This window comes from Kogia breviceps, chromosome 15 (genome assembly GCF_026419965.1).
Source record: "Kogia breviceps isolate mKogBre1 chromosome 15, mKogBre1 haplotype 1, whole genome shotgun sequence".
NCBI lineage: Eukaryota > Metazoa > Chordata > Mammalia > Artiodactyla > Physeteridae > Kogia > Kogia breviceps.
In genome coordinates, this window is record NC_081324.1 from 66,241,437 (window position 1) to 66,253,527 (window position 12,091).

Genomic DNA, 12,091 nt, shown 5'->3' on the forward strand with positions numbered 1-12,091 from the left:
ACTTCCAGCCGCGACAGTAATTGGTCCTAGGCCTGCCCTCCAGCCATGTGTATTACAAAATGGGACAAGATATACGAAGCACCTGCTTCCAGGCACTAGGCAACAGGCAATGCAGATGTGATCCTTGAGAGATGGGAAACATGCAAGGTTAGCCCATTGGCTGCCCAGGCCTTCTCCTGGGGGCAGTTTCTGGGCACTGGGGACAGGAGAGGGAGTCCAAGGAGAGCACGACAGTCTCACTGAGCTGAGGCAGAGACTGGAGTTCGAGACCAAAGAGGAGGAACTGGGTGGACATGTGTGGCCTTCCCAGTCCTGGGCAGTAGCGACCCTATCCCATCCCCAGGCATGCTCGTGGACACCTTATGCCCTCCACAGATGAGGCTGCACAAGCAGACTCCACGAGCCCTAGCAGAGCAGCTGCTGCAGAGCTAAGAGATGAATAGAGATACCAGAGGTTGGACAGGGCTGGGAGAGGGAGTTCTGGCCTAGTTAGAGTGAAGAGACCTCACTGGGAACCTCAGACTCAGAAAGGCTAGGCCCTAGGAATAAGAGTCATGCCCTACCCTGAAGACAAAATCAAAAAAGACCCACTCAAAGAAAGAATAAAACCACGCTGGACAGGATCAACAGGAACCACTGGAATAAACACAAACCACCACCAGCCAGAACAAAATGCAACACACTTTAATGAAAAGAAGCTGAAAATAATGACCCAAATGTTGGAATTGGCAAACACTTAAAAAGAGCTATTATATGTAAGTTTTGTATTTTAGTGAAAAGATGAACAAAATTAGTTACCAGCCAGGGACTCTCATAAGAGAAACAAACTACAAAAAAAGAACTAAATGGTTTGGTGGTTCCTCAAAAAGTTAAACACAGAATTACCATATTGATACAGTAATTCCACACCTAGGTATACAGGCAAAAGGATTAAAAGCAGGGACTCAAACAGGTGCTCACAGCAGCATTATTCACAGTAGTCAAAAGGTGGAAACAACCTATCTATCAACACATGGATGGAAAACAAATTGTGGTATGTCCATACAATGGAATATTATTAAGCCATAAAAAGGAATGAAATTCTTACATGTACTACAATATGGATAAACCTTGAAAACGTCATGCTAAGTGGACTAAGTCAGGTACAAAATGACAAATATTTTATGGTTCCACTTACATGAGGTACATAGAATAGGCAATTGCGGAGACAGAAAGTAGGTTAGAGGTTACCTGGGCTGGGAGTAGATGAGAGTGAAAAGTTACTGTTTAATGGGTATAGTTTGTTTAGGATGATGAAAAAGTTCTAGAAGTGGATAGTGGTGATGACTGTATAATATAGTGAATGTACTTAATGCCACTGAATTGTGTACTTGAAAATGGTTAAAATTGTAAGTTTTAAAAAAAATTATCTTAATGATTCAGAGTTTATTTCAGTTGAATATTAGAACTGAAAATAGATACATATGTATATATATATGTTTTAATTTAAAAGTAAATGGAAAATAAAGCCATACAAATTGAAGAGGAAAGATTTGAGGAGACTAATAAACTAAGCATCTTGAAAACATAACTTCTCTCTGAACTAATAAAGATTATATTCTTTTGGAAAGTCTTTCCTTTCAGTATAATATTAGCTACTAAGACATATAACTTATTTATTTTAGGTCCAAGAGACATTCACGGATTAAGATTAAAAGATAAATTCTTTCCCATTCCTCTCTTCTCCACATTTTCCTTCCATTTTCTCAGCCTTTATAAATTTATTTAATTTATTTATTTTTGGCTGCACTGGGTCTTAGTTGCTGTGTGTGGGCTTTGCTCTAGTTGTGGTGAGTGGGGGCTACTCTTCATTGTCATGCACGGGCTTCTCATTGTGGAGGCTTTTCTTGTTGTGGAGCATAGGTTCTAGGTGCCCGGACTTTAATAGTTGTGGCTCGTGGGCTCCAGAGCGCAGGCTCAGTAGTTGTGGTGCACGGGCTTAGTTGCTCTACAACTAAGTTGCTCTGTATCCCATCCAGTGACTTTTCTACTTCAGATATGGTACTTATCAGTTCTAGGATTTTCATTTGCTTCCTTTTTTTAAAAAAACTGTGGTAAAACATGTAACATAAAACTTACCATTTTATATTTTAAAAGATGAAGTTTGCTCAATATTTTATGTATTTATTACAATCACAAAATAAACCAAAGAGGAATTGTAATTATTAATTTTTAAAAAATATAAAATTAGTTTCATTTTGGTGTGAAGAACATGATTTTAAATATTTCAGTATAAAGTGGCAAGATTTCTGTAAAGGTAATTAATTGTCTTGTCAATTGGTGTTTCTGTCTACTGTATCGTTTGACAGTTGGAAGTATTTCAGTCAAAAATGAGTTGTGGGGGACTTCCCTGGTGGCACAGTGGTTAAGAATCCACCTGCCAATGCAGGGGACATGGGTTTGAGCCCTCGTCCACGAAGATCCCACATACTGCGGAGCAACTAAGCCTGTGCGCCACAACTACTGAGCCTGTGCTCTAGAGCCTGCGAGCCACAACTACTGAGCCCATGTGCCACAACTACTGAAGCCCACACACCTAGAGCCCGTGCCCCACAACAAGAGAAGCCACCCCAATGAGAAGCCTGCGTACTGCAACGAAGAGTAGCCCCTGCTCACCACAACTAGAGAAAGCCCACATGCAGCAACGAAGACCCAACACAGCCAAAAAAACACAAAAATTCTAAATAGAGCTGTAATAAGTTAATGATGCATACTATAATTCCTAGAACTACTTTAAAAAATACAAAAGGTAGACCCCGAAAAGCCAAAGCAATCCTGAGAAAAAAAGAACAAAGCTAGAGGTATCATACTCCCTGACTGCAAATTATACTACAAAGCTATATGAATCAAACAACATGGCACTGGCAGAAAAAAACAAACACACACACAGATCAATGGAACAGAATTGAGAGTCCAGAAATAAATCCACACATATATGGACAACTGATTTATGATAAAGAAGCAAAGAACATACAATGAAGAAAGGATAGTCTCTTCAAAAAATAGTGTTGAGAAAACTAGACAACCACATGTAAAAGAATAAAACTAGACCACTATTTTACAGCACACAGAAAAATTAACTCAAAATGTATTAAACACTTGCATGTATGACCTGAAACCATAAAAATCCTAGAAGAAAACACAGGCAGTACAACCTCTGACATTGGTCTTAGCAATATCTTTCTGGATACATCTCATTTCAGGCAAAAGAAACAAAAGCAAAAATAAACAAATGGACATCAAACTAAAAATCTAAAGTAGGTAGAAAGAACAAAATAAAGAGCTTACATCAATTAAAGAAAAATAAACAGAAAATTAGCAAAAGTTGGCTTTTTAAAAAAACAAATAAATTCTTAGCAAGACTGATCAAGAAAAAAAGAGAAAACACACAAATTACCAAAATCAGGAATGAAAGTGGTGGTATCATTCCAGATTCTACAGACATTAAAGGGCACCTTTTTAAAATATAAATTTATTTGTTTATTTATTTATGGTTGCATTGGGTCTTCATTGCTGCACACGGGCTTTCTCTAGTTGTGGCGAGTGGGGGCTACTCTTCGTTGTAGTATACTTGCTTCTCATTGCGGTGGCTTCTCTTGTTGCAGAACATGGGCTCTAGGCGCACAGGCTTCAGTAGTTGTGGCATGCAGGCTCAGTAACTGTGTCTTGCGGGCTCTAGAGCACAAGCTCTGTAGTCGTGATGCACGGGCTTAGTTGCTCTGCAGCATGTGGGATCTTCCCAGACTAGGGCTCAAACCCATGTCCCCTGCATTGGCAGGTGGATTCTTAAACCACTGTACCACCAGGGAAATTCCAAAAGGCACTTTTATGAACAGCTTTATGCCAATATATTTGACATCCTGGACAGAATGAAAAATTCCTTGAAAAACAGAGCTTACCAAAACGGACACAAAAAGAAACTCTCAGTAGCTCTGTATCTATTTACAAAATGAAATCTGTAATCAAAAACCTTCTCACTGGGCTTCCAAGGTGGCGCAGATGCAGGGCACACGGGTTTGTGCCCCGGTCCGAGAAGATCCCACGTGCTGCGGAGCAGCTGGGCCCGTGAGCCATGGCCGCTGAGCCTGCGCGTATGGAGCCTGTGCTCTGCAACGGGAGAGGACACAACAGTGAGAGGCCCGCGTACCGCAAAAAAAACCAAACCAAAACAAAAAAAAAACCTTCTCATTAAAAAACAAAAACAAAAACTCTAGGCCCAGATAATTTCACTAGGAAATTCCATCAAAAACTTAAAGAAATAATACCAACCTTAAAGAGCCTTTCAGAAAATAAAGGCAAAACATTACAAGAGAACTATAGACCAATATCCCTCGTGAAAGTACATGTAAAAAATTTAACAAAACATTAACAGACCAAAATCAATAATATGTAAAATGGATAATACATCACGACCAAGTTGGGTTTGTCTCAGGAATATAAGGTTGATTTAACATTTGAAAACCAGGAAAACTACATGATCTCAGTAAATGTGGAAAGGGCATTTGGCAAAATTTATCCACCATTCATAATAAAAACAGTCAGAAAACTAAGAATAGAAGGGAACATTCTCAGTCTAATAAAGGGCATCTATAAAAAGCTAACGCCTCAACAGTGAAATACTAACTCCTTTTGTTTTCCCCCTAAGATTGGGAAAAAGACAAGTATGCACCCTCTTATTACTTCTATTCAATACCTTATTGGAGATCCTAGCCAGTGCAATAAAAGGAAAAAAAAAAAGCATACAGACTGGCAAGTATAAATTAAGTTGCCTTTGTTTACATATGACATGATTATTTACACAGAAACCCTATGCAATTTTAAAAGAAGGAAGGAAGGATGAACTAAAACAAGAGAATTTAGAAATTTAGAATGGTCATGGAACTCAAGGTATCGACTGTACTTCTATATATTAGGACAAACAATTAGAAAATGAATTTTTAAAGTAATTCCATTTATAACAGCATCAAAAAAATAAGATATTTAGGAAAAAATTAAAAAATATATATACATAGCTTCAATGCAAAGTTACAAAACACTGCTGAGAAAAATTAAAGAAAGCCTATATAAATGGAGGATGTACCAAGTTCTTTTTATGGGAAGTCTCAATATGGTTAAGATATCCAATCTCCCCTAAACTGATCTATACAGATTCAGTGTGATTCCAAACAAAATCCCAGGAAGAATAAACTGATTTCAAAACCTGCTATAAAGATACAGTAATCAAGATAGTATCTTAAAGGCATAAGAATAAACACATTAAACACACAGATAAATGAAACAGAAAAGAAAGTTCAGAAATAGATACAAACATATATGGCCAACTGATTTTCAACAAAGATGCCAAGGCAATTCAATGGAGGAATGCAAGTCTCCTCAAGAAATGTTGCTGGACTGCATGCCGCAACTAAGAGTCCGCAAGCCGCAACTAAAAGTCCTCATGCCGCAACTAAGAAGTCCGCATGCCACAACAAAGATCCTTTGTGCCACAACTAAGACCTGGCACAGCATGCATGCATGCGTGAATGAATGAATAAATAAATAAATAAATATTTTTAAAAAAGAAATGGTGCTGGGAAAAACTGAAGAACAGAAAAAAAAAAATCCTTGACCCCTACCTCATACCATATACAGAAAAAAATTCAAGATGATCACAGACCTAAATGTAAATGCTAAAACTATAAAACTTCTGGAGAAAATGTAGGAAGGTATCTTTTGAGATCTTGGAGTAGGCAAATTATTTTAGAGAGAACCCCCAAATCACTAATTATAAAAGAAAAAAACTGAGGAAATGGACTGTATCAAAAAATTTTTTAAACCACCACAATATAATTTTTCTACTTTTTATTTATTTTTATTATTATTATTTTTTAATTTCTTTTTTTTGGCCGCACTGTGCAGCATGTGGGATCTCAGTTCCCTGACCAGGGATTGAACCCAGGCCCCCTGCATTGGAAGCACCGAGTCTTAACCACTGGACCCCCAGGAAAGTTCCCCTGGACTGTATCTAAATTAAACACTTCCACTCATCAAAAACAAACAAACAAAAAAAAACTATTAATTCATTTCAGTACATATATAACCACCTACTTTGTTCTCAATTAAAAAAAATACTGTTAAAAAATGGAAAAGCAAAGCCACACACTGAAAGAAAATATTTTTAATACCTAGTCCAATAAAAGAAATAATACGAATCAGAATATATTTTTTAAAAACTTCTACAAATCAGTAAGAATTTTAAAAAGACATATAACCCAATTTTTTAAAAAGCGAGGAAAAAGACTTAAACAGACACTTCACAAAAGATATAAAATGGTCAATAAGCACATGATAAAGGTTGAAAGAATCAAAACCTGTCTGGGGGCTTCCCTGGTGGCACAGTGGTTGAGAGTCCGCCTGCCGATGCAGGGGACACGGGTTCGTGCCCCGGTCCGGGAGGATCCCACGTGCCGTGGAGCAGCTGGGCCCGTGAGCCGTGGCCGCTGAGCCTGCGCGTCCGGAGCCTGTGCTCCGCAACGGGAGAGGCCACAGCAGTGAGAGGCCCGCGTACCACAAAAAAAAAAAAAAAAAAAAAACCTGTCTGGTATTCAAAGAATGAAAATCAGCTCAGATTGAAAAGAAAGAACAGCTCTACCATTCATCAGTCACACAGAAAGCCAACTGCAAAGAAACACTGTTTCTCCCAACATCATGCAGCAGTTGTAAGATGCCACAAGGACCCTTCTTTGGGTGGTTATTGCTTCCTCACCAGTGATGCCCCTGACAAGCTTTGCTATGTCCATTCACTCCTGAGGATACTCATGACAGCTCTCCCTAGTGAGTCCCTCCTCAACTTGCCTCAGAAAGAGCCATCAATCCAAAACAGATCCCTGTTTCTCTTAGTCTCCTCAGTTCCTTCAGTGGGAGCCCAAATGTTACAAATTCCCTTCCCTTAGGTACAGCAGCATTCCAGAGTTCCTCTGGAATTCCCTCCTTCCTGGCAATCAATCTGACTTGGTCAAATTACAGAGGCTTCCGTTCCTGGATCATTAGGCTTTAAAGAAATGCTGGACAATCATTAGTCATCAGGAAAATGAGGCAGCACTCCACACCCACCAAAACAGTTAAGTTAAAAAGACTGTCAAAAACAAAGTTGGTGAGGATGTGGAGCAACCAGAATTCTCAGATTTGCTGGTGGGAGCATAAAATGATGCAACCACCTGTAAGATTAAGCATAAACCCACCCCTGATCCAGAAGTCTACCTCTTGGTATCTACCCCAAGAGAAATGAAAACATATTCCACCAAAACAAATGTTCACAGCAGCCTTACGCATAATGGCCTCAAACTGGAAACAACTCCTCTGTTAAAATGGATCAAGGGCTTCCCTGGTGGCGCAGTGGTTGAGTCTGCCTGCCAATGCAGGGGACATGGGTTCGAGCCCTGGTCTGGGAAGATCTCACATGCCGCGGAGCAACTGGGCCCATGAGCCACAACTACTGAGCCTGCGTGTCTGGAGCCTGTGCTCCGCAACAAGAGAGGCCGCGATAGGGAGAGGCCCGCGCACCACGATGAAGAGTGACCCCCGCTCGCCGCAGCTAGAGAAAACCCTGACACAGAAACAAAGACCCAACACAGCCATAAATAAAGTAAAATAAATAAATAAATAAAATGGATCAAAATACTGCCTTAGATTCATACAATAGAATACTACTCGGCAAATAAAAAACAGCTACAGATACATGTGACAACCTGGCACGATCTCAAAAACATTACGCTGAACTTTAAAAGACTTGCAGACACAATAGAGTACGTACTGCATGATCCCACTGTACAAAGTTCAAAAACATGCAAAATTAACCTAGAATGCCAGAAATCAGAACAGTGGTTATTTATGCAGGATAGGAACTAGCTGGAAAAGGGCTTGAAGGAACTTTCTGGGGTGATAGAAATGTTCTGTATCTTGACTGGGGTGTTGATTATCCAGAGATGTAATTTGTAAAAACTCACCAATCTCTTTACTTAACATTTGTACCTTTCACTGTATGTAAATTTTAGCTCAATTTAAAAAAAAAAAAAAGGCAAACCAGTCCTGTCTCATTCTCAGTATAATATTTCACTGGCAGGTTAATAAACTACCATTTTTATTCATAATTCATGAGATTCCACCATAAATTCCATCTGTATTCCTAAAATATTTTTTTAAATACCCTAAAAATTATGGAAAGATAGAACATACACATTTATTTAGAACTCTGATTTTCTAAACTCCAAACCAAACCTATGGATATTAATTTACCCTAAGAGTCACAAATCAATTCTAGGGGTCAGGGGACAGTTAATATTTTATGTTGGGCACTCTGCTTGTATTTTACATGGATTATCCCACTTAGTTTTCATGACAACCCTGTGAGATATGGATTATTATCAAATCATCTCCATTTTAAACTTGAGGAAACTGGGGCTCAGAGAGACTGAGTGACTTGTCCAGGGTCACAGAGCTGGCAAGCACGGAGCAAGGGTCTAAACTCGGTCAGGCCTGTCTGTTTCTAGGCCAGGTTCTCAATCACTCTGCCTTCTTGCGAACCAGGAAGGCGGGAACCTGAAAAACTAACTTTTCTAAAAAGATCTCACTAAACCCGAAAAAGATAACGCCTAGATCCTCTTCGCCATCCTTCAAGCCTCCGTGCTACTTCCTGCCTCTGATTCACCTTCCACCCTTTTGTCTCAAGTGATGGTTCTAAACTCACCCATGCCTGGCCCCCAGCAAAAGCCCTTTTAGGAGCTCCTCTTGGCTGCTTTGAAGGTACCCTCAATTTCTGGTCCCCACCACATGTCAAAATACAAAAAAGCAATAGAACCAAACATGACTCATCTGTAAAGAAAACAAAGGGGTGTGTATGTGTGTGGTTTCGTAGTGAAGCCTTTTTTTTTTTTTTTTTGCCATTCGTGGGCCTTTCCTGTTGCGGAGCACAGGCTCTGGACACGCAGGCTCAGCAGCCATAGCTCACGGGCCTAGCCGTGGATCTTCCCGGACCGGGGCACGAACCTGTGTCCCCTGCATTGGCGGGCAGACTCACAACCACTGCGCCACCAGGGAAGCCCTGAAGCCATTTTTTGAATGAATCTTACGCTAGACCTCAACACAGGAACTAAGGAAAGGTGCAGCTGCTCTCTGCAGGGGAGGGGGCAGAGGTAAGCGCTAGCCCACGTCAGCCACTTTTCCTTGTGGCCACCCCCTTGAAACATCTTGAACTTCGTGTAAGGAGCCCGGGGATCTAGCTGATCCTCTCAAACCAGCATTCAGTCATCCAAAGCCAAGTTCACTGCAACTTCTCCCAATGCATGTCCCTCCCCCTTGTTTCACTGTCCTAAGTTGATGCACACTGTCCTCAGGGCAATCTCCCGAACTGTCACTGTACTAGTTCCACGCACCTGCTCAAACACCTGTCCATCATCTACCTGTAGGAGAAGGCAGCCCCTCAGTTTGGCCCTCCTCATCCCACCAGCCATCCTCACCCCCAGCTCACAGAGAGCCTCCCCAGGGCACTTCCCTCAGCCCCAGCTCTGAGCTCTGGAAGAACTTGTGCTGACACCATTGAGGACACATGGGTCTATTCTCTTGGACTGTTCTTCAATTGTCCCTTGTGTATCAGTCTCTCTTCCTCACCAAGATTTAAAGTTCCTAGCCAGTCATCAAAAAGATATTCCTCTTGATCCAGTAGCAAATACTTGGGCTTTGGAATCAGGGAGACTGAATGTAAACCCTGGCTCTGCCACTTAAATGACTCACCCGTGTAACAACCATTATCACTTTGAACCTGTTCTCTCAGGACTGCTGTGAGAAGGAAATTATTAGTAGAGATGACGATATCACAGGCAAATGAGCTGCTATATTTTCCTTTTTCCCATCACATCGCACCCATCACAGTGGCCAACAGTTAGTCATTAATAATCTCTTCATGACATTCCACCAATAGGTAGCACGGACCTGGCTCTGGGCAAGTTTGCCCCTCTGAGAGCTAAAAGGATGGAGCTCTGCTCCTTGCCTGTTCTAATTTTGTTGACAACGATAATTTCAAGACTTCAAAAAGCCAAGTCTAGCAGAACAGGAACCAAGCGTTTCAGGGAAATCACGCTCAAGAAAGCCTGCCAAGGCGATGCGAGGTCCAACCACACTCTGATCCAGAAAGCTAATGGGCAGCTTTAATGCGGCTCACTGTGGCTTGTAACGAGGGAACAGGCATAAAACCAGGGCTGTTCTGAAAGCACCTGATACACAGATAGATACAAGTTTTCCCAGGGGAAACACTGGCTGTCTTTTTCTGCTAGATGAGCTGAAAGAGCCCAGATTATTGAAAATCAAGGAAGAACCAGGGTCTAGGAGACTGGCAGGCTAAGAAACAAGCAAATGGCTATGTGGGTGGCAGAATTGGACCTGAGATGCCTGGCCCAAGGCAGACAGGAGCTGCATGGCATACCTGTGAAAGCGTGCTGCTCTGGAATAGAGGACTCTCTCCTGCTGGTGCCACTGCCAGAGCCTTCTCCATGCCTGGAAGGCCCCAGGGAGGGCTCTCCGCTGAAAGTGACTGTCTGCTCTGGCCTGCAACAGCTAAAGTAAAACAATGAATGACCTTTATTTGTACTTTACATTAAAAATAAAAAGACCTTTCCGTCACTCTCAAGGGTTGCTACCTACACAAACATTTTTTAAAATGAAAATCATTATTTCTAATCTTTGCCAACATGACAGGTGAAAAATGAAATATGATAGGTGAAAATGCTTCCCTTTAATTGAGTTAAGCATCTCTTTATATATTTGTCTATGTATGTGTGTGTATAGATATATATTTATCTAAACTTTTTTCCTATAGCCTAAGTGTTCATCCTCATTGCCCATTTTACTGATTGTCAGCATTTTAACTCTGACATATAGGGGCTTTTTCAACCTTAAATTTATTAGTCCTTTGTCTCGTGTGTTATCAATTTTGTTCCTACCCTGTAAAATATCTTTTGATTTTGTTTATAATGTTGATTTGTAGTACAGATTCTTTAAATTTGTATGTAATTATAAATTTCACTGATACATTAGTAAGAAGACAGACAACTGACATAAGACTATGTATGCCTCCATGATCCAAAATTTGGGAGGAAAAGCATATACACGTGTGGTGGCTTTTATTTTTTTATTTTTATTTTTTTTAACATCTTTATTGGAGTATAACTGTTTTACAATGGTGTGTTAGTTTCTGCTTTACAACAAAGTGAATCAGTTATACATATACATATGTTCCCATATCTCTTCCCTCTTGCGTCTCCCTCCCTCCCACCCTCCCTATCCCACCCCTCTAGGTGGTCACAAAGCACAGAGCTGATCTCCCTGTGCTATGTGGCTGCTTCTCACTAGCTATCAATTTTATATTTGGTAGTGTATATATGTCCATGCCACTCTCTCACTTTGTCACAGCTTACCCTTCCCCCTCCCCATATCCTCAAGTCCATGCTCTAGTAGGTCTGTGTTTTATTCCCATCCTACGTGTGGCGGCTTTTAAAACAGGACTGCAAATTCTTTCATCCTCCTTCCCTTGAATCTTGGTGGACAGTGACTACTTTGACCAGTAGAGTATGGCGAAAGTGACACTAAGTGACTTCCTAGGCTAGATCTTAAAGGGCCACACAGCTTTTGTCTTGTTCACTGGAACACTCACTTTTGTAGCCCTGAGCTGCAACACAGGAAGTGTGACTACCCAGGGGCCACCATGCTGTAAGGAAGCCCAAGCCTCTTGGAGAAGTCATATGCAGGCATTCTGGTTAACAGTCCCAGTGGAGCCCCATCTTCAAGTCATTCCAGCCCAGGAACCAGACTTGTAAGTGAAGAAACTTCTAAAAGACTCTAACCCCCTGCCACTAGAATCTTCCCAGTGGAGGTCCCAGTAATCACAGAGCAGAGACCAGCCATCCTTGCTATGTCCTGTCTCAATTTTTCACCCACAAAATCCTTAAGCATAATAAAATGGTGGTTGTTTTAAGCCACTGAGTTTGGGGTGAGTTTTTACAGAGCAATGGAAGACTAAACA

General features: G+C 40.9%; 1 protein-coding gene across 10 annotated transcripts in view; it reads right to left on the reverse strand.

Annotated features, from left to right (window-relative positions):
- SFI1 (SFI1 centrin binding protein) overlaps positions 1 to 12,091 on the reverse strand; it is an 87,372-nt gene that overhangs the window by 12,964 nt on the left and 62,317 nt on the right. For 7 of the 10 annotated variants that reach the window (XM_067014773.1, XM_067014767.1, XM_067014766.1 and 4 more), the window contains 2 exons: positions 10,496 to 10,626; positions 4,018 to 4,146 (listed from right to left, as the gene is read on the reverse strand). The exons of 2 other annotated variants lie outside the window; for them this stretch is intronic. In XM_067014773.1, coding sequence (XP_066870874.1) covers positions 4,018 to 4,146; positions 10,496 to 10,626 — 260 coding nt within the window. The remainder of the gene's footprint in view (positions 1 to 4,017; positions 4,147 to 10,495; positions 10,627 to 12,091) is intronic. One more of the 10 variants, XM_059040096.2, reaches the window with a different exon arrangement.